Source organism: Petromyzon marinus, chromosome 47, assembly GCF_048934315.1.
Source record: "Petromyzon marinus isolate PM22_M1 ecotype Great Lakes invasive population chromosome 47, UKy_Petmar_22M1.pri1.0, whole genome shotgun sequence".
NCBI classification, from domain to species: Eukaryota; Metazoa; Chordata; class Hyperoartia; order Petromyzontiformes; family Petromyzontidae; genus Petromyzon; species Petromyzon marinus.
The window spans coordinates 1,276,851-1,299,844 of NC_133713.1; the positions used below are offsets into that span (position 1 = coordinate 1,276,851).

Below are 22,994 nucleotides of genomic sequence, written 5' to 3' on the forward strand. Positions count from 1 at the left end.
TAAAGTTTTCAGAAGTTTTTAAATATATTTTTCCCCTATAGCACAAAGTACTCACCTGCCCAGCCGGCCGAGGCTGGGGGGGCTGGGCCGCTACCCCACCCCCCCCGCGCGTGCGTTGCCAGGGGCAACCCCCGGCAGCTTGAGCGGTGAAAGTAACTAAATAAATAAAGAGAAATCGCACTATATCGTTAATTTAACTACTTTAAAGGTGACGGATGGGAAAACGGAATATCCTATGATAAGCACGGGGTTTGGGGCGTGCCGCACGTCAAATTTTTTTGGATGTAAACCCCACCGTCCAAGAGCCAAATCCCTTGCAAGCGCGCGTACACAGACGGACAAAGAATGCCTTTTATAGGTAAGATGATGTGTGCACGACCATACCAACTGACACGCCTTTGGTGGGGGGGATGGCCCATGCCAGTCGCACGCCTTCGGTGGGAGTGAGGGGGACATTTTCTTTCGCGTAAAAAATGCTTTAAAAATGCACTAAACGCTGAGATTAAATCTTCAGTGTGTGATGTCCCCCCCACCCCGATGCGTGCAGTTACTAATATATACAGTCGCTAGATGCTACCACTAAAGGCCGTAGATATTACTGCAGAGCGGCCGGGGAGATTGTGGCTGGGAAGGGGGTCAGGGGTAGCAGCCCAGCCCCAGCCTGCCAAGGTGCCACCTCGGCCGGCTGGACAATCTAGGCGAGGCCGGAGGCTCTGCACGGGACTAGGCCTCACCACGCCACTCTGTCAGGTGAGTACTTTGTGCTATAGAGTCGATAAATACTGCTATAGAGTCAGCATGTACTAATGTAGTGATAGCAGGTATCACCACAGTCAGTACGCACTGCTCTTAGATTTTTAAGAGTAGTTTTGAAAAAAATTTTGGCCCCGGCAATGCGGGTCTATAAGCTAGTTATATATACATTTCACGGATATCAAGCTCGTCCCGACCACCCCTCTCTTTACTTACACTGTTTTCTTTGCATAACTCTCTTAGGTAATCCGAGTATTGAAGCGCCTGGTCTCAAGCGTTGTCACCTGTTTGAACACTATCCATTTGAAATCTGAATGCACGTACGGTTTTACGAGAATCCGCGAGTTCTTTCTTGATCTTGACAAGAAGCTGCTTCATCTTTCCGTTCCGCTCTTCCGATGCCTCCAGAGAAGCTTTTAGTGACTCTGTGGATATACACGTGTGCGTGAAATTGCGCATGCGAATGAGTCTGAGTGAACGTGTGTGCATGTTTGAGTATGTGTAGATGCATGTGTGTGCGTACATCAATGCGTATGTGTGTACATTCGTGCGTATGGGGGCAGACAGTTTGTGTGCGTACGCGCATGGGTGTGTGAATGTGTGTGCATGTATAAGTGAATGTGTATGTGTGTGTATGCGTGTGTGGCAGCAGTATTGTGGCAGTTAGCGCACTACACTACAAATCCGGTAGCCCGAGTTCAATTCCTGCTCATGGCTAACACCAGTGTCCATTATCTGAATCGGACCTGGGCCTCCCCTAGGTCGACTCAGCCTCAAATGAGTAACTGGTGCGATGTGAAAATAATGCCACTCGGGAAACAAAGCGGCTGGGCGTGGTGTGTGACACCAACCCCCTCATGTGCCGTGCTAGCCTTCATAAGTGCTCGCTAACAGCACTTACTCCAACAGCCTGTTAAGGCTATACATCAGTGTGCATGCAAGTGTGCAAGGGACACAAGGTCAAAATAGGGAGACAAGATGGAACCTTTCCCAAAACTGCATCTCCACGTAAAATTATAAGTATTTTGTACACATCCCATCAGTCGGAAGGCCTTCTGGGAGTGCATGATTTCAGCAGCAATGGACTAAATCTTGACTTAAAGCTTTCGTGACTGCAGAAATTCATATTCTTTGGGTCTTTCGGTAAAGCAACATAGATAGAAACAAATGGACTAGTTCGACATTCAGTCTTATCAGCAGTCAGGCTTTGCTTGAATCAATGCTGGTGAACTGCCAGATGATTCTTGGCAAGGACCCACTCTGTTAGATAGGGGTCCTAGTTCAACGCAAATGTTGCATTTACTGCTCAACCAGGAATGAGGGCAGTGCTCATCCCTGGTTCTCCCTGGGTGTGTCCCTGTGTCTAACATCTCCTAGTCTCATATCCACATACATTTTGCATCTTCCTATGGCTCATGTTTCCCTGTCTCTCCTGCAACTCAGGCGAGTTGCAGGAGGTCATGGGTACGATCCCAACCATGATGCCTGTATATCTGGAGTTTGTCTCTCTCCTCATGGTCGGGTGGATTTTTCTCCGGGTCCTTTGGTTTTTCCCTCCACATTAAGAAACATGTGTTTAGAGTATTTGGCTGCTATAAAATTTCCATGTGATGAGCACTTTCGTTGACCCATCTTCTGTGGCCAGGTCGCTTCTGAATAAGAGCTATATAGCTCAGTGGGCCTTACCTCGTAAAATAAAAATAGTGAAATAGTTTTAGTTTAATGTTCCGCCTTGACTCTCATTTCTTCCCGTAACTTGTGTCTTTCTCTGCTCCGCTCCTTTGTTTTGTGTTTCCCTCTCAACCATCACATCCCTTCCTCCCTCCTTCTCCCTCTCCCCCCGCTCTCTCCCACCGTGGTCGGCCCTCATGGTGGTGGCGGTGGCTTCGTGGGTCTCTGCGAGGTCTCTCATGGCGGCAACGGTGGCGTCTCGCTCGGCAAGGCGCGAGCGCAGGTCGGAACTTGCTCGCTCCAGGTCCCCCACCTCCAATGCCAGCAGTTCGCCCCGGCGAGCTTCCTTACGACTCTCCTCCAGCTCCCGGCGACTCTCCTCCAGCTCCCGGCGACTCTCCTCCAGCTCCCGGTGACTCTCCTCCAGCTCCCGGCGGGCAGCCTGGGATTCCTGCAGGCAAATACGTATGCACTTAACGTGCGTCTAATCTACGTTGTGTTCAACCGAGGTCACAAAAACGGCCACCATTCGCCACTAAATGGCCACCAAAGCTCTTGTGCCAGGCGAGGTGCATGTTGAGGCCACGTGAAGTGTCGAAGGCTCGCTACGGACAGGTCACTGGACAGGTCCAGGTACAGTTTAACACGTAGGCTTTCGCGACCAATATCATCCATAAAAGAGGTTTTTGGGTTAGATCGCGTAAATATATAAATGCGTCGTTAAAACCCGCCACCAGCTGACACAGCCAACTAGTAAGGGTTGTCACGTAAACAGAACAGGTAAATGTTGTGGCTTGCCTCCAACACACCGATGTGCTGTACTAGTGACGAATTGGCATGTTCTGTTTACGTGACAACCCTTACAAGTTGGCTGTGTCGGGTGGTGGCGGATTTTAACGACACATTTATATATTTACGCGATCTAACCCAAAAACCTCTATTATAGACCCAGGTACCATGGGTTGACTGACTGAGATGACTGGCAGATGCACCAGCTGTGCCCTCCACTGTGCCAACTCGCTGTATTTTAGCCACCCAAGGCTCCGCTCGTTGATGTGGGCATTGTTCCTCTTTACTTTTTTTTGTTGGGAGCGTCCATCACGAGCCTCTTCTAAAAAGGCCATTTTTGATACCAAAAATCAGACTCTTTGTTATCAGTCTTCAGCAAGTCCACTCACCTCCACATCATCCTGTACCACATTAGACCACCTGTTCTGCAGCATGTGCCTTGCCCGTTTAGCTGCCTCTAAGCGGCCAAACAGAAGCTGCTTGGGCATGCGGTGGCTGGTCACTAACCCATTCACACACTAACCTATCACTCACTCACCCACTCAATCACCATATTGATTGAAGTTCACAACACCCACTCACTCACCACACTATCGGTCGTAATAACACACTCACAAACCCACTCACTAACTCACCCACTCAATCACCACACGTAAGTTCGCGAATCTTCTCTTTTTGCTCCATTTTGGAATTCCCTTTTCCAAAGCTCTTATAACCTGGTTCAATAAAAAAAATATACAAACTCGTATCTATTTCAACTTGATATTGCTGTTGTCACTGGCCGTTTGACATTTTAGGACTGTGCTCAGCAACCGTGTAAAAAAATACCAGCAACTACCACAATTTGCCACTAAGTGGCGGTGTCATCACAACAGTTTGCAATGACTGTACCGATTGGAACGAGTGAATGTACAAACAGCACGGCTGCCTAAGTCAGCCATCGCGTGTCGCTCTTCTGCCCACCACTACCATCATCGTCATTGCCACGCTCACCGTGGCCGTGTGCTGGTGGAGGCTGCGCTCAGCATTGAGCCCCTTCTGAGCCTCCGCCAGTGCCGCCGTCATTCTCCGTACCGTGGCCTCGGCCAGGTTCAGGCGGCCGGTGATGGCCTCCCTCTCCGCACGCACAGACTCGTACTGATGCACGCACGCACATGGGGGGGGGGGGCATCATCGTCCGTCGTCCGTCAGGGCCCGTGGGCCACTCGCCGCATGCCGCGCGGGTCGTGGCGTGTACAGCGAGGGAAAAAAGTATTTGATCCCCTGCTGATTTTGTACGGTTGCCCACTGACAAAGATATGATTAGTCTATAATTTTAATGGTAGGTTTATTTGACCAGTGAGAGACAGAATAACAAAAAAAAAAATCCAGAAAAACGCATGTCAAAAATGTTATAAATTGATTTGCATTTTAATGAGGGAAATAAGTATTTGACCCCTCTCCAAAACATGACTTAGTACTTGGTGGCAAAACCCTTGTTGGCAATCACAGAAGTCAGACGTTTCTTGTAGTTGGCCACCAGGTTTGCACACATCTCAGGAGGGATTTTGTCCCACTCCTCTTTGCAGATCTTCTCCAAGTCATTAAGGTTTCGAGGCTGACGTTTAGCAACTCGAAACTTCAGCTCCCTCCACAGATTTTCCATGGGATTAAGGTCTGGAGACTGGCTAGGCCACTCCAGGACCTTAATGTGCTTCTTCTTGAGCCACTCCTTTGTTGCCTTGGCCGTGTGTTTTGGGTCATTGTCATGCTGGAATACCCATCCACGACCCATTTTCAATGCCCTGGCTGAGGGAAGGAGGTTCTCACCCAAGATTTGACGGTATATGGCCCCGTCCATCGTCCCTTTGATGCGGTGAAGTTGCCCTGTCCCCTTAGCAGAAAAACACCCCAAAAGCATAATGTTTCCACCTCCATATTGGAAGGTGGGGATGGTGTTCTTGGGGTCATAGGCAGCATTCCTCCTCCTCCAAACACGGCGAGTTGAGTTGATGTCAAAGAGCTCCATTTTGGTCTCATCTGACCACAACACTTTCACCCAGTTGTCCTCTGAATCATTCAGATGTTAATTGGCAAACTTCAGACGGGCATGTATATGTGCTTTCTTGAGCAGGGGGACCTTGCGGGCGCTGCAGGATTTCAGTCCTTCACGGCATAGTGTGTTACCAATTGTTTTCTTGGTGACTATGGTCCCAGCTGCCTTGAGATCATTGACAAGATCCTCCCGTGTAGTTCTGGGCTAATTCCTCACCGTTCTCATGATCATTGCAACTCCACGAGTTGAGATCTTGCATGGAGCCCCAGGCCGAGGGAGATGGACAGTTCTTTTGTGTTTCTTCCATTTGCAAATAATCGCACCAACTGTTGTCACTTTCTCACCAAGCTGCTTGGCAATGGTCTTCTAGCCCATTCCAGCCTTGTGTAGGTCTACAATCTTGTTCCTGACATCCTTGGAGAGCTCTTTGGTCTCGGCCATGGTGGAGAGTTTGGAATCTGATTGATTGCTTGCTTCTGTGGACAGGTGTCTTTTATACAGGTAACAGCTAAGATTAGGAACACTCCCTTTAAGAGTGTGCTCCTAATCTCAGCTCGTTACCTGTATAAAAGACACCTGGGAGCCAGAAATCTTTCTGATTGAGAAGGGATCAAATACTTATTTCCCTCATTAAAATGCAAATCAATTTATAACATTTTTGACATGTGTCTTGCTGGATTTTTTTGTTGTTATTCTGTCTCTCACTGTTCAAATAAACCTACCATTAAAATTATACACTGATCATTTATTTGTCAGTGGGCAAACGTACAAAATCAGCAGGGGATCAAATACTTTTTCCCTCACTGTAAATGCTGTTGAAGCAACGAGCGTAACTGTACGAGCTTAGGAAAAGACGTGATGCGAGGGAGAATTCCAAAGCTGAGCAGCACGTCCGGAAAGAAGCCAAAAGAGTAAGTGTTGTGACCTGTAATGTGGTGGTGGTGTAGTGGTGGTGCACCCGGCCTGGCACAGGCGCCGTGGTGATGTCACCGTCACTTAGTGACGATGGTGGATATTGGTATTGGTGGTTGAACATAGTGAGGTGGAGAAGAAACAGTCAGTGCCTGGGTTTAGACCGAGCTCTCAAATTGGGTGGAGGAATCAATGAGGGAGGGTCAGGGGAACAGTAACCATGGTAGTGATAGCTGCAGAAGGGTGATGAGGAGGTAACTGGTGAGAACGTAGTTAATTAGTGAGTGCTGGATCGTCAAGAAGCCTGGGTCGGTGGAAGCGGCAAGCATAGACGTTTTAGCATAGTACTGTATAACAATAGCATTTGCCGCACTGCCCTTTGCTAACACAGAGCCCCGCACCAGCCTATAACACTATTTATGCAAGGTGGTGACCGATCAAAGCACGATCCAGGGTCAGTCCCACTTATATTCCTAGATAAGACGAATATTGGTGAATTCCACGCAATGTGTTCAAAGTCAACTAATAATAATCATATGTTTTATTGTTATTTAGCGGCGTCATTCATTAAAATTGCAGATCAAAACGCCGCTGTATAAAATTTGTAACGCGGCACAGTTTTCACCCAGAGGAAACCACGGAAGAGCGAGAAGGCAGGAAGAGCCTGCACAAACAGTTGCCCCAACGTCTGAGGTCCAATACGTGTGGCCAATTCCATTAACAAGTGTACATGTAGGAGGAAACTGCAGTGCCCGGAGAATACCCCCACGTGCAAGGGGAGTAATGCTCAATCCCCATACAGGAGGAATACGGATGTAAAGGCATCCATCTGCCATCATGCTCTGGCAAGCCAGGAGACGACATCAACGATGCACACCGGCAGGGAGGGAGTTGTGCTCCGACAACCCTTGCTGCCTGCCGCAGTGCTGGGTTACAAGGCCAAGTGCAGCAGAGCCATCAGTGCCAGTCCTTTTGCAACGATTACTGTTGTAGCGCACGTGTGCGTGTGGCGCGAGATTACCTCCTGCGTACTGCCCTGAAGACTTCTGCAAAGTTGTTGGATCCTCTTGTCTGCAGCTTCCGATTTCTCTCTCTCTTCATCAAGACTCCTGGCCAGCTTCTCAAACTCCACCTGCAGGCTCTGCACAGTTTCCAACAAAGCTAAAAGGCTAAAGAACTCTGAGCTGGATTCTTAACCGGGGGAGGTTCATCGCTTAAGAGTTTGAAGGTTAAACACCATCGGTCTAACACGTTTTTGAAACTTGTGACAACGCAGTGCGGCCTCCACCGCCACCTAGAGCATGTGGCTTACAGCGCACGCCCCCGCAAAGGAGGTGGCCACATGTTATGTAGCTACAAAGAAAAATATCCCCTGTATAGCCTTAACAGACTGTTGGGGAAAGTGATGTTAGCCAGTTGCACCTATGAAGGCTGCCACAGTACACGTGGGAGTGGGTAGCCAGCATCATGCCCGGCCACCTTTGACTCCCAGTGCCGATGTCTACACACTGCACCAGTTACTCATTTAAGGCTGAGTTGGCCTAGGGTAGGCTCAGTCTAGTACAGTTTAGTTCTTAGTTTAATAGAAATTCGTCACCGATATTGGCCATGAGCAGAAATAAAACTCAGGTTGTCAGGTTCGCAGTGCAGTGCACAAACCATGACACCACCACCACTCAGTGTGTGTGTGTAGAGTATATACAAACACTCACATTGAAGCTGTTGGTCTCCTGAGTGAGCTCTGCGAGGGAGCCCAGGGCTGCGGCTCTCTCCGCATGCACAGACGCCAACTGCTCTGTCAGCTGCTGAACCTACCCGGTCATCATCATCATCATCACGACTAGCAACAACATCAGCATTATCACTATCATCACCACCACCACCATCATCATCATCAATAGCAATGTCACTAATCACAAACATCACCATGCGTACACCAATCATCACAACCACCATGATCATCACCAAATAAAAAGATCCCCCGTATAGCCTGAACAGACTTTTGGGACAAGTGCGGTTAGAGAGCACCTCTTCTAAAGGCTGGCATGGCACACGAGGGGGTGAGTGGCCAGCACCACACCTGACCGCCTTTGTCTCCCTATTGCCGATGTTTTTACACACCACACCAGGTACTCATTTGAGGCTGAGTCGACCTAGGGGAGGCCCAGCACATGTTCAGATAATAGTAACAGGTTTTGGTCGTGAGTGGGTATAGAACTCGGGTGGCCGGATTCGTAGCGCAGTGTGCTAAACCGCATCAACACCGCTCTCCACAATCATCACTCCCATTATTGTCTCCATATAATCAACAGTGGTTCGAGTCATCCATCATGACCATCTTTTATATTTCACCTGGAAAATCCCGAGATGGAACGCCTCTTTCACAAGGGTGTCCAAGGTGTCGATTACCACACACATGGCAATCTCCACCATAACTCGTCACACAGTGCATCGACTTGTACCTGTTTGCGACATATGTCGAGTTCTCTCCGCGCTTTCACGGCCACCGCCTTCATCTTGTTCATCTTCTCCTTGCCCTCACGCAGAGTGACTGCCGCCGATAACACACAATGCAGCTAAACACAGAGCTCTTTTTCAGAAGCGACCTGGCCACATATAATAGCTCAAGGAAGTGGCTTATTATCATGTGGATATTTATAGCAGCCAAATACTCAAAACGTGTAACGTTGATTGTAAATGTGGAGGGAAAAAACCGGAGGACCCGGAGAAAAATCCACACGACCACGGGGAGAGAGACATGCAAACTCCAAATATACAGGCATAAGGATCGGGATCGAAGCCACGACTTCCTGTATACCAGGCGAGCTAGTTAGCATCTCGCCACCGCCGCGCCCTCTTAAGACAGCAGGGTCGCAGCGCTGTGGTTACACGTTGTGCCTCACAGTAAGAATGTCCGGGTTCAATTCCCAACTCAGGCACCTTTCTCTGTGGAGCCTGTATGTTCTCCCCCTGTTCTGCAGATTGGGTTAGTGACTGTGAGGTGTCTGTATGTTCTTCCACTGCTCTGCATTGGTTTCCTCCAGCTTGTCCGGTTTCCTCCCATAGCTAAAAAAAACATAACAGCTACTACTGCTAAGCTACCCGTGCAAACAATGATGGTTGCCTCAGAAGCTTAGCGTTAGTGGTTTTATTATCCTTTGTTTAATGGTCTTAAACTACGACCTTTGTAATACAGGAAGGGTTGAAAACTAATTTCTTTCTAACTGCTATTTGTGTTCAATTTGTTGTCCGCACCTCTGATTAGCGTGGTTGGCTACGTATGGTGTGAAAGAAGTTCAACATATATACATGGCTAAACAGACCAATCCAGATACTTCGGCAGTGACCGCAGGGCTAAGCGGATGAGTGATCTTCATCCCTAGCAGTAGAACGTCTTTGTCTCTCTCTAGGGTGCTATAAAGGCGGCGATCCCCATCCAGCCGTCCAAATCCTAGGAGCACATCATCTTGTGGAAGTGTCAGGTGGGTACGATTTTAAATCATGGCTGGAGCACGGTGTTTTCACCATCAACTAATGATGCTGGAAGACGAGCTAGCAGTTACTTTAAAAGCCGTGTTAGTTTTGTCTGGAGTCGACTGAAAAAGCTTGTAGAGCCATCAAGAGTAAATTCTGGAAGGACTTGTGGCAACCTCAGCCAGGGAACCATCAGTTCTCATCCTCACTTAGATCTACCTGGGGTGAAAATACCACTGGGCAGCTCTACACACGGAATCCCATGAGCTGAGCCTCGTCAACTCGCCTATATGACCCTACATATTCGTATTAGAATTTTCCTGCTCCATAATCCTTGAATGGTGTGGCAGTATAGCAAAACACACTGTGACGATATTTATGTACACTAGATATGCGCACATTAATGCGTGTACCTCGTTCATATAACTTATTATAATCTCGCATAAGTATCTAGTGTAACTAATTAACTATGACTAACTTTTGATTTAAAGCTTTCGTGACTGCAGTAAACCGACACACCTGATGATGACCGTTTGAGTTATGGTCGAAACGTCGTGAGAATTTTTTATTGTTTTATATATATTTTGTTATTTTGTTGTTTCTCTTCAACGTGACTTTACCGAAAAAACTAAGAATATGACTAACTTGTTTAAGCAAATAATTAAATATATACCTTTATATTGGCATGTCTAGATTAAGTTATATATTTCACTTACTGCCACTTTGTGATCCCTCATGGGCACACATTGATGACATCACACCACATATGTAAGTCCCAAGACTGAAGGACATTTACACAATTATGGCAACCTCCTGATGATGCTTGTTGTAACTAACAGTGATGTGTCATGCCCAATTGTTACATGTGTGTGGCTCGATGTATGTATGTTGAACTTCTTTGGCACCGTATGTAGCCAAACGTGCTAATCGGAGGTCCAGGGGATGGACAACAAACTAAACACAAAAAGCAGTTAGAAAGAAATTAGTTTTCAATCTAGATTTGCTCTCAAACACATCAGTGGGTCTTGCTGAAGCAGTAATTCATTGGTATGTCTGTCCACGTGGCTACAGTATAAATTGGCTGTATCAGGTGGAGGAGGGTGTACACACGTTTACTCACATGATCTAACCCAAAAATCTATTATTAGTGTTGCAGAATTGGCCAAATATGCCCTCAAGCTCCCTATAGCAGTAGTATCAGAAAGACATGCAGGGCTACACCGTGTATCCTTTAACCTTTCCTAAAGAGCCGAAGAATGAATGATTAACGATAAAGAGCTGATAGAGCTTTTAACAATCAATGATAACGCTTGGAACACAATTTTTGTTCCTGGGTAGTAAGTGTTACTTCGTAATTGCTTATGCCTAAAAAGTATAGAAAATGGTTAAAATTCCCCACAAACTTTGCTTTTGTCACCAGGAGTGATATTTTGAAATGTACCTATTTTCAATGAGAAAACGGGCGAATGTGTATTTTCGTTCACATAAAGTCAGAAAAAAACCGAATATGAATAAAAATTTACATGTATTTATACTAATATAATAAAACAAATTACGATTATACTGTAAATCAGTTTCACTAATCAGCCCCCAAATGTAGTCTCCCATCATGTTCTCGTTATACTGTCCTTGGTAGCGGCGTTCAAAGTCCAGTATATCCTGGTGGAAGCGCTCGCCTTGCTCCTCCGAGTAGGCTCCTATGTTCTCCTTGAAATTGTCAAGATGAGCATCAAGTATATGGACTTTGAGGGACATCCTACAGCTCACTGTGCCGTAATTCTTCAACAGTCTCAACCAGCTCCACATAGTTTTCGACCTTGTGATTGCCCAGGAAGCCACGAACCACTGCGACAAAGCTGTTCCAAGCCGCTTTCTCCTTACTAGTGAGCTTCTTTAGGAATTCATTGCACTCCAGGATCTTCTTTATCTGTAGTCCGATGAAAACACCTGCTTTAACCTTTGCCTCATCAGCTTAGGGAAAAAGTATTGAAGGTATTTTAAGGCTGCCGACTCCTTATCTACAGCTCTGACAAATTCTTTCATGAGGCCCAATTTGATTTGCAGTGGTGGCATCAGCACTTCCACCAGTGGCTCCCACTTGACGTTGTTCCTCCTCACAGAGAAGTCGGTCCTGCTTTGGCCAGTCCCGCCTGTGGTAGTGCGCCTTGGTGTCTAAATCTTTTGAAGTAATTTTGTATTACTTTAGTATAAATACATGTATATTTTTATTCATGTTGTTTTTTTCTGACTTCATGTGAATGAAAAGACACAAATTCGCCCGTTTTCTCATTGAGAATAGGTAAATTTAAAAATATGACTGTCCTGGTCACAAAAGCAAAGTTTGTGTGGAATAATAGCCATTTTCTGTAGATTGGAGGCATAAGCAATTAGGAAATAATACTGACTACCCAGGAACACAAAAATAAATAAAAAATGCTGTTACAGTGTAATCAATGCAACATTAAGACTGGCCACCATACCTATTTGTGAGCGAAGTTCCTCCACCTCTGTTGAGGCCGCAGAGCCAGTAGCTCCTAGTCCCACCACCTGCTCCTCCTCCGCCTCCTTCTCCTCAACCTTGTCCTCCTCTAGCAGCCGTCTCATTTCTCCACACAGCAGCCCGCTGGTCTCAACGGCCACTTCCATCCTCTCTCTCAACCTGCTCGCAGCATCCATCATCCGATCCCGCCACTTGCTCTGCAATGTCCGGTTTGCAGCCTCCTCCTGCTCGCCATCGCCTTCGCCCGGGAGCTCTTCATCCTGCTCCATCTCACGGAGGAGAACCTGCAGCTGGCTTGCCATGTTGGTTAGATGTTCTTTGTTCTTCTCTGCTTCTGAGGCACAGTGGTGCAAAATGGCACGAACGCCACGCAGGCTTCCCACAATGCTGCCCTCCCGATTCTCAGAGATTCTCTCTTGATCCTCTTTGCTTCCCTCCTGATCCTGTGTGCTGCCCTCTCGATTCCCAGTGTTTGTCCTCACACTGGCCACGGTGCCGCACTCCACCTCCCTAGCGTGTAGCTGCGTAACCTTACCCGTCATCTCCTGCACCTCTTCCTGCTCCACCACCACCACCCCTTCCTTCTTCTCGGTCTTGTTATGATGGGACACAGCATGATCAACAACTACCGCTTGGACAGAATTCACATCTTTGACCTCTTCTGTGTGTGCCAAACTTAGCCTCTTCACCTCGTCTTGATGACAATACTTCAGGATTTCTACCTCTTCGCTGTGGTTACACCTCAGCTTTTCCATCTTTTCTTTGACAAGAGTTGTCTGCTCTTCCACCTCTACTTGGTGCTCATCGTTTAGCCTCTTCACCTCCTCGGCGTGATGGCACCGAAGACTTTCTAGCCGACTGTCATAATCGCATCTCAGCTGCCCCAACTCTTCTCTGTGAAGATCTTTCAGTTTCTCCAACTCTTCTTCATGATCAACCGTTACTTTCCCAACCTCATCCTTGTGATTAACTTTTAGCCTATCCACCTCTTCACAGTGATTGGACTTCAGTTGCTCCACCTCTTCTCTATGAGCAGACACCAGATTTTCAACCTCTTGCAGATGACCTTCTCTCATTTTCTCTACCTCTTCACTGTGAAGGCCCTTCAGCTTCTCCACCTCTTCATCAGGAAGTGTTTTCAGTTGTTCCAAATTATCTCTGTGAGCAGATGCTAGGCTGTCCACCACCTGGCAATGATCGGCTCTCATCTTCTCCATCTCTTCATTATGAAGAGCTTGCAGTTTCTCCACAGTGACTGAACCTTCCTCACAATGATTGGGCGTCAGTTGCTCCACCTCTTCTCTGTGAGCAGACACGAGTTTGTCAACCTCGTGCTGATGATCCGCTATTAATTTCTCCACCGCTTCACTTAGCTTCTCCACCTCTTCACAGTGGGCAGACTTGAGCAAATCTACCTTTTTATGAAAGTCAGACTTCAGTTGTTCCACATCTTCCCTGTGAGCAGATGTTAGGCTGTCCACCTCTTGATTATGATCAGCTCTCATTTTCCCCACCTCTTCATTGTTAAGGCACTTCAGATTCTCCAAATTTTCATCATAATATTTCTTCAGTTGTTCCACCTCCTCTCTGTGAGCTGACGTCAGATTTTGAATCTCGTGTTTATGATCGACTTTCAACCTTTCCGCCTCTTCACTGGACAGGCACTGCAGTCTCTCCACCTCTTCATAATTGGCAGACTTGAGCCTTTCCACCTCTTCACCATGATCAGGCTTCAGTTGTTCCACCTCATCTATATTACGTTCTTTCAGCTTCTCCACCTCTTCACCTGGAACTGATGTCTGCTCTTGGACCTCTTCACACCGATCATTCTTCAGTCCCTCTATCTCTTCTGTATGCAGGGTCTTCATATTTTCCACCTCTTCACGGAAGTCAGACTTCAGTTGTTCCACCTCTTCCCTGTGAAAAGATGTTAGACTGTCCACCTCTTGATAATGATTGGCTCTCATCTTCTCCACCTCTTCACTGTGAAGGCACTTCAGCTTCTCTACCTTTTCACTAAAAAGTGACTGCAGCCTCTCCACCTCTTCACCATGATCAGACTTAAGTTGTTCCACCTCATCTCTGTGAAGTGCTTTCATCTTCTCCACCTCTTTACCTGGAACTGATTGCTGATGTTGGTTGTCTTCACCACAATCAGACTTGAGTCTCTCCACCGCTTCTATACGAAGGGTCTTCAGCTTATCCATCTCTTCTCCATGATCAGACTTCAGTTGTTCCACATCTTTGGTGTGAGCTGATGTTAGATTTTCAACCTCTTGTCGATGAGTATTTTTCAGTTTCTCCACCTCAACACAGTGTTCCACCATCATCCTCTCCACCTCTTCAGAGTGAAGGGCATTCATTCGCTCCACCTCTTTATGTGGAAGTGTCTTCAGCCTCTCCACCTCCTCACTGTGAAGGATATTCATCTGCTTCATCTCTTCAGAGTGACTAAACTTGAGTTTCTCCACCTCTTCATCAAATTCTAGCTTTATCCTCTCCACTTCTTCATGTGGAAGTGACTTCAGCCTCTCTACCTCTTCACTGTGAAGGATCTTCATCTGCTTCATCTCTGAAGAGTGACTAGACTTGAGTTTCTCCACCTCTTCATCAAATGCTATCTTTATCCTCTCCACCTCTTCATGTGGAAGTGACTTGAGCTTCTCCACTTCTTCCTTGTGGATGCCCATTATCCTTTCCACCTCTTCACAGTGAAGGACATTCATCCTCTCCACCTCTTCATGTGGAAGTGACTTCAGCCTCTCTACCTCCTCACTGTGAAGGATCTTCATCTGCTTCATCTCTTCAGAGTGACTAGACTTGAGTTTTTCCACCTCTTCATCAAATGCTATCTTTCTACTCTCCACCTCTTCATGTGGAAGTGACTTGAGCTTCTCCACTTCTTCCTTGTGGATGGCCATCATCCTTTCCACCTCTTCACAGTGAAGGACATTCATCCTCTCCACCTCTTCATGTGGAAGTGACTTCAGCCTCTCTACCTCTTCACTGTGAAGGATCTTCATCTGCTTCATCTCTTCAGAGTGACTAGACTTGAGTTTCTCCACCTCTTCATCAAATGCTATCTTTATCCTCTCCACCTCTTCATGTGGAAGTGACTTGAGCTTCTCCACTTCTTCCTTGTGGATGCCCATTATCCTTTCCACCTCTTCACAGTGAAGGACATTCATCCTCTCCACCTCTTCATGTGGAAGTGACTTCAGCCTCTCTACCTCCTCACTGTGAAGGATCTTCATCTGCTTCATCTCTTCAGAGTGACTAGACTTGAGTTTTTCCACCTCTTCATCAAATGCTATCTTTCTACTCTCCACCTCTTCATGTGGAAGTGACTTGAGCTTCTCCACTTCTTCCTTGTGGATGGCCATCATCCTTTCCACCTCTTCACAGTGAAGGACATTCATCCTCTCCACCTCTTCATGTGGAAGTGACTTCAGCCTCTCTACCTCTTCACTGTGAAGGATCTTCATCTGCTTCATCTCTTCAGAGTGACTAGACTTGAGTTTCTCCACCTCTTCATCAAATGCTATCTTTATCCTCTCCACCTCTTCATGTGGAAGTGACTTGAGCTTCTCCACTTCTTCCTTGTGGATGGCCATCATCCTTTCCACCTCTTCACAGTGAAGGACATTCATCCTCTCCACCTCTTCATGTGGAAGTGACTTCAGCCTCGCTACCTCTTCACTGTGAAGGATCTTAATCTGCTTCATCTCTTCAGAGTGACTAGACTTGAGTTTCTCCACCTCTTCATCAAGTTCTCGCTTTATCCTCTCCACCTCTTCATGTGGAAGGGACTTAAGCTTCTCCACATCTTCCTTGTGGAGGGCCACCATCCTCTCCACCTCTTCACAGTGTTGCACCTTTATCGTCTCAACCTCCTCATGTGTAAGCGACCGAAGCTTCTCCACCTCTTCACAGTGAAGGGCCTTCATCCTATCCAACTGATGCAAGAGCTCCAGGATTTTCACTCTCGTCGCTCCCTCCTCCACCTCTGCCTCCACGTCGCTGCACTGCTCATACTCAGCCACCATCCTCTCCACGCTCCCCCGATTCTCCCATCTCGGCTGCTCCATCTCCTCCTCACCCTTCTCCATGGTGGCAGTGGCTCCCGCCCGCTGGCCTATCTCCAGCTCGGATGTGAGCCGTTCCACGTCGGCCTCCAGGCGCAGCGCGTGGGCGGCCGTCTCGGCGAGCCGCTCGCCCAGCTCGGCGGCGTGTGCCTCATGCAGGACGATCTGCTCATGGTGCCGTGAGCGGGCGCGCTCCAGCTCACGCTCCAGCCGTGCTGAGCCGGCCTACATGTGGGCGGGGAGGGCAAGTGACTTGAGCAGGAAATCATTGACACTTTAATTTTTCTAAGAATCTGTTGTCATATTGCTGCTCTAAGGAGGGATATTGGTCATCGCAGTTGTGAAATCGCCCCACCCCAAGCCCTACTGCCCCCACTCACCATTACCTACTACTGCGCAGGTTCAGGGTGAATCCACACTACTTAAGTTCCAGGTTCAATCACTGGTACTAGTAGAGTGTCTCTTCACGAAAATCCCCCTGAGATAGACACTGAGCACCAGAGATTTAATGATTCCATGCAGTCTATGTAGGGGAGGTTACAGGGCCCAGCGGTAGTGCATTCACCTCTTGTTGCAGAGGTGCATGGTTAAAATCTGGCAGGCCGAGCTGGCTATTTCTGCAGATGCTTGAACCATAAATGCTATGCGCTGTATGCTTCACGGTGGGTATTCAAACCTAATGATGTCCATCTAAATGAGGCCACTGTGTATTGTGTCGTGGTCCAAATGGACCAAATTCGACAAATGACTTGCGAATGAATCACTTGAGAGATACACAAGCGATCATTGCTCCCGACTGGCAGACTACCGTATTTTCCCGCATAAAGCCCGCATACGCATATAACCCGCAGGCGCATATACCCCGCAAAAATAGCGTTTTGTGTAAAACAAATTTCAGATAGCCCACACCTCCATATACCCCGCATGCATTCATATCTTTAACGTCGTTACCGCAGCTTAATTCCATCATATTAATACGAAGTTTACATTTGTAATACATTCCACTATCAATTGTTAATATTAAAATCATAACGTGCACAAAGAAAACAAACTAACCAGAAACAAGTGAACTTAAAACAGTAAATAAGTAACAAAGGTAAATATCCAATAAATAAGTAACACAACTGGTAGATAAGTACATGTTTAGCACTGGTAGATTGCGCACTGCGCAGATAATAGCGGCACTACGGTAACTCCGTTGCCTCGCCCCCAACCCCCCACCTCTCCCTCCCCCCAACTGCCCCACCCCCCAACCTCCCACCTCTCCCTTTCCAGGCTCTCCCGTCGCCTCTGCAGATCTTGCTCTGCCCCACCCCCCACCTCTCCCTCCCCCCAGCTGCCCCACCCCCCACCTCTCCCTCCCCCCAGCTGCCCCACCCCCCAACCTCCCACCTCTCTACCCAGCTCTCCCGTCGCAGGTAAACAGTGTGTGCACTTCAAACAGTCGTTTAATTGTACAAACATTTCATTTAAAACGTGATAACGTGCAATTTTAGTGTGAGTGGTTTATTCAGCAGTGCTGTAGTTAAAGGTAAATGTTGCATAGTGGATAGTCCTACCATGAAAAAAATGTAACGAGTTATAACATGTCACACGTGTAAAATATTTTTGGGATAGCTCGCACCTCCATATACCGCGCAGGGTCTTGTTTTGTTTGTGAACAGTGGTATACCCCGCAGGTTATATGCAGGAAAATACGATAATTCCTGCTTGCAGGCTGGTACCGTGATACGGGGACACATCTGCCACTAGGGGTGCCCTTTCAAATGATGCGAGGTGAGATGTGATGCAAGTCACGCATCGCGTGTCAGGCACTCTGAGAAGGGCAGCTCCAACAATCACACATATATCATTATTGTTAATAATAACACTATTAAATTTAGATTTTAAGCTTTCGTGACTGCAAGGATTCATATTCTTTGTTATTTCGGTAAAGTCACGTAGAAGGGGAATAAATAAATAAATATATCTTTTTCATTAACAAAAAATATATTTTTTTATATTATTTTATTGTTTCCCTTCTATGTGACTTTACTAAAAGAACCAAGAATATAATAACACTATTGCTATTATTATTACCCAGCCACCTCCCAAAATAGACATTCCAGATTTCTTGGAATGTCAGCGAGAACACGTTTTCATGAGAAAGCTGTGACAATCCTGTGGGAGAGAGTGGGCATACCTTTGCATCCTTCAACTGCAGCTCAATTTCTGCTTTCTCATGCAGAACAGAGCTCACCTTCATGCTCAACTCCTGAACAGACACAAACACAAAGGTCCCCCATTATAGCCTGTAACAGACTGTTGGGGCAAGTGCTATTCGTGAGCACTTGTAAAAAGGCCGGCACGGCACAGGAGGGGGTGGGTGGCCAGCACTACGCCCGGCTGCCTTTCTCTCCCGAGTGGCGATGTTTACACACCACATCAGGTACTCATTTGAGGCTGAGTCGAACTAGGTGAGGCCCTGGACCAGTTCAGATAATCATAACTGGTGAGGGCCGTGAGCTGGAATCGAAGTTGGGTCGCTGGGTTCGTAGCGCAGCGCTCTAACTGCTACACTAACGCGCCCCACGTAAAATAGCAGCAGCAACAACAATAGCCATTTTCCGTAAGTGGCAGTGACGTTATCAAAGTGCCTGTGCAAAGCAAAGTGCACTTTAAGGCCATGTGAAATTTCAAACGACTGCTGGCAGGAGGTCACGGGACAGACCCAGGTACCATGGGTCGACTGAGATGACTGGCCGAAGCACAACAACAACCGCCATTCGCCACTAAGTGGCGGTGACGTCACCACGACGCTTGTGCCAGGCCATATGCACCTTGAGGCCACGTGAAGTGTCGAACGCCCGCGGGCAGGAGGTCACGGGGCAGACCCAAGTGCCACGGGTCGACTGACTAAGATGACTGAGATGACTGGCTGATGCACCATCTGTGCCCCCTACTGTGCCAACGTGCTGTGCTTTAGCCACCCGGCGCTCCGCTCGTTGTTGTGAGCGTCGCTCCTCCGCCCTCCGTTGTTGTTGGAGGGCGACTACCTCCAACTGCCCAGTAGCGTCCTTCACGAGCCTCCTCCACAGAGGCCGATCTTGACACCGCTGATACCAGTCATCAGCAAGTCCACTCAGCTCCACGTCCTCCTGTACCACATCACTCCATCTCTTTTCTAGCTCGTGCCGCGCCCGTTTAGCCCCCTCGATCCGGCCGAACAAAAGTTATTTCGGCATGCGGTGGCTGGGAATGCGGGCTACATGACCCAGCCAACGCAGCCTTGCCTGCCGGAGGAGCTCACCGATGGGACCTTTCCCAGATATTTCAAAGATTTGTGAGCTCCTCACACAATCCAGCCTGGTTAAACCCAGGATGGATCGTAGGCAGGCTAGCCTAAATGTTTCTAACCGGCGAAGATGTTCCATTAGGGGGGGGTCCACGTTTCGCAAGCGTAGAGAAGGGAGGGAATGGCCGTGGCCGAGAAGACCTGAAGCTTAGTGCGGAGCGACAGGACAGGTAGCTTCCACACAGCAATACGTAACCGATGAAAAGATATTGCCGCTCGACTGATTCGGAGTGAGACCTCTGCTGTTAAACTGGAGCCGGTCATAAGCACACTGCCCAGGTATGGGAAACTCTCCACTCTCTCCACAACTGCTCCATCACCGATTGGGAGTTGTGGGGGTGGAGTGTCCGATGGTACAAAATACCCAGGCAGGTGCTTAGTTTTGGTGGGGCTGATGGTAAGGCCCCATCTCTTAGTTGCACGCTCCAGTCTCAGCAGCAGCATTTCCAACTCCTCTCTGAATGAGCAGCTTTTACCAAATCATCGGCATACATAACGTGGTTGAGCAATAGGGAGCCATCCCTTGACCGCACCCGGGCATCGATCAGCCTCCCATTATATCTGTACCATATGGGGATTCCCCCGGTACAGCTATTGAAGGCTTCATGAACTACGTGGTCAAAATAGATGTTAAATAATGTAAGAGCCAGAGGACATCCCTGTCGCACCCCAAGGTGTACAGGGAATGGCTCTGACTCCTGGCCACGAAGTTTTACCCGGGCCCGCTCACCATCATGAAGGTCCTTAATGAGCGTGAGCAGAGGGTCAAGGACTCCGAAAGCATGAAGAACAACCCAGTGCCCAGGCCTACTGATGGTATCATAGGCCTTGACCAGGTCAACAAACGACATGTAGGTCTTGTTGGAATTCCCTATATCACTGCTGTAGCAGACGGACAGAAAATATGGCATCTGTACAGGACCGCCCTTTCCTGAAACCGCATTGGGGCTCCGCAAGCCTCTCCTCAGCGTGCTTAGCAAGGCGATGTTGAATAATCCTTGCTAGGACCTTTCCCGGCATACTGATGAGTGAGATGCCCCTGTAGTTGTTACAGTCTGTGCGGTCCCCCTTCTTAAAGAGGGGGACCACCAGGGCATCCTTCCAATCTTGCGGAACCCGTCCAGTGGTCCAAACTGTTGTTATATCATCTAGGGCAGTCTGCACACAAACGCCACCCTCCCTCAGCATTTAGCTTGGGAGATAATCTCTGCCCAGTGCGTTTCCTGGTCTCAGACTCTGTATCGCCTTCAGTACTTCCTCAACAGATGGCACCTCAGCCAGCCACACACAGGGGGTGACTTCCTCCTCCAATATTTGAGGCACAGCAGCCTCAGCAGGGTCATCCCCACTTTGTCCCATGATGTTTTCCAGGCTGAGGGATTTCCCCTCACTCAGGACCTCACAGAAATGCTCAGCAAATCTGGAAACCTGTTCCTGGGGGTCGGAGATTGGATCACCGTTCTTTCCCCTAATGATGGTAATAGGTGTGGCGCTGCAGGTTACTTTTTTGATGGCATTAAAGAGCGATTTGTCGCGGGCCACTGAGGCAGACTCCGTCTCCTCAGCAACCCGCGACCACCACCCATCCTTGCAGCGCCTCACGGCTCTCCGAACCTCCGAGCCAAGGCTGCGGTAAACCTCCTCATTCTCCGACGTGGGATGCTGTAGCCAATGAGAGTGGGCCTGTCGCTTTTTCTCAGCCAGCTTGAACACCTCCTGTCAGCCAGGGTCTCCGGGGAGGTCTGGACCATGGACCTAAAGCAGCCATTGCAGCTGCATGAGCCACAGTCCTAAACCTCACCCATTTCCCCTCCACATCAGGAGGAGTGGGGGACGATGCCAACCCCCGCTGCAAGTGATGATGAAATTCTCGCTTGCAACTTTCATCAGCTAGCTGAGACCATTCCACTAAGGGTTTGAATGGGGTCCTGGGTGTACACCCATCACCGGAGTGGAAGAATGGCAGGCGCATCTTACAGATGACAAGTCAATGGTCAGTGGGCAGATCAGCTCCATGGTAGGTCCAGGTGTCAACAACATGGGCCCGCATCCGCTGTTCCGTCACTATGTCGTCCAGCAAATGTTCTTGCTTGGACTCGGCATGCATCCATGATGTAGTGTGGATGTGCCGATGCCGGAACAGCGTGTTGGTAATTACAAGCCCATGGGCTGCACAAAAATCTAGCAGGCTCCTGTCGTTGCTATTGAGCTGATCTGGCCCATGCCTTCCAATTACTCCAGACCAGGTGCTAGCATAATAACCAACTCAGGCATTGAAGTCACCCAACAAGATGACTATCCCGAGGGGCCACTTTAGCTAGAACCTGTGACAGGTCATAGAAGGCATCTGACTCATCGGCCTTGCTTGCATCCCTCCACGGATGTTCGTCTTCAGTTTCAGTAGAGGCATAAGTAACCACGACCACCACTCCTCGCCTCTGGTTGATGGGAAGGCAAGCCCAAAGTAGCCTGGGGCTTACAGCTTCCCACACCTCCCCGCCACGCTCCCACACCCCCTTCATTCTTTTATTCAGAAGAAGAGCCACACCCTGTTGTTTGGCAGACTCCTGCCCCGAGGAGAGGACTGTCCACCCCTCATGGTGGCAGGAGCCAGAGCCGGTCCACCGGACCTCCTGACTACCAGAGATTCAGGCGGTACCGGTCCAGCTCCCGACAGAGGAGTGGCAGCCTCTCCTCCGCAGTGAGCGTTTGAACATTCCACGTGGCCACACGTAGTGGTTTTTTGTTGTTTCTGGAGGAGCCCCGAGGGTAAGGATTCAGTCTCCTGGCTCCGCCAAATGGGGTTTTGCCAGGAGACGTCATAGACGCCTGTCCCCCTGGGGCCTCCGGCACAAGCTTATTTATGAAATGTTGTGGTCGTGGTTTAGTGGTAATTAATTGAAGGTGGAAGGGTTACCAGCCCCTCACACCCGTCCAGAGCACCCACCACACACACAAACACACACATAAACAACAAAGACACAGACCGCACACACCTCAATGAGGGAGGAGTCGCCCGTGGGTGGAGCGGCGTTCTGAGTTGATGACTCAAGTTGGCGGCTGAGCTCTGAGAAAGCGAAGAGACAGTTGAAGACATTTCAAGTCTTTATATTGAAAGCTCATTTCTTTTTGTGTTTAGTTTGTTGTCCTTCCCCCACATCTCCGTTTAGCACGGTTGGATACATACGGTGTGAAAGAAATTCAACATAAACACATATACATGCAAGTCAAGTTAATTCATGTGGCGATAGCTCTTTCCGAGCTCTCTCCGAGCTTACATTTACAAGAAAATTTCTTACATTGACATGCTAATCTCTCACAATACAATGACCACCCCCACAGCTTTGTTTGGCAAGATTTACCCGATCCAACATTTACATGCAAATTTAATCTATAGCCCTTCCCACTGACCCTTGGGCTACACCTATCCTAAACCTTTAT

At 48.3% G+C, this 22,994-nt stretch overlaps 1 protein-coding gene across 2 annotated transcripts in view; it reads right to left on the minus strand.

Annotated features, from left to right (window-relative positions):
• GCC2 (GRIP and coiled-coil domain containing 2) overlaps positions 1-22,994 on the minus strand; it is a 91,832-nt gene that overhangs the window by 36,293 nt on the left and 32,545 nt on the right. For both annotated transcript variants that reach the window (XM_032972008.2, XM_076074280.1), the window contains exons 4-12: positions 22,550-22,620; positions 18,402-18,473; positions 12,115-16,444; positions 8,623-8,711; positions 7,873-7,971; positions 7,182-7,301; positions 4,207-4,350; positions 2,608-2,875; positions 1,078-1,178 (exon numbers count right to left, since the gene is read on the minus strand). In XM_032972008.2, coding sequence (XP_032827899.2) covers positions 1,078-1,178; positions 2,608-2,875; positions 4,207-4,350; positions 7,182-7,301; positions 7,873-7,971; positions 8,623-8,711; positions 12,115-16,444; positions 18,402-18,473; positions 22,550-22,620 — 5,294 coding nt within the window. The remainder of the gene's footprint in view (positions 1-1,077; positions 1,179-2,607; positions 2,876-4,206; positions 4,351-7,181; positions 7,302-7,872; positions 7,972-8,622; positions 8,712-12,114; positions 16,445-18,401; positions 18,474-22,549; positions 22,621-22,994) is intronic.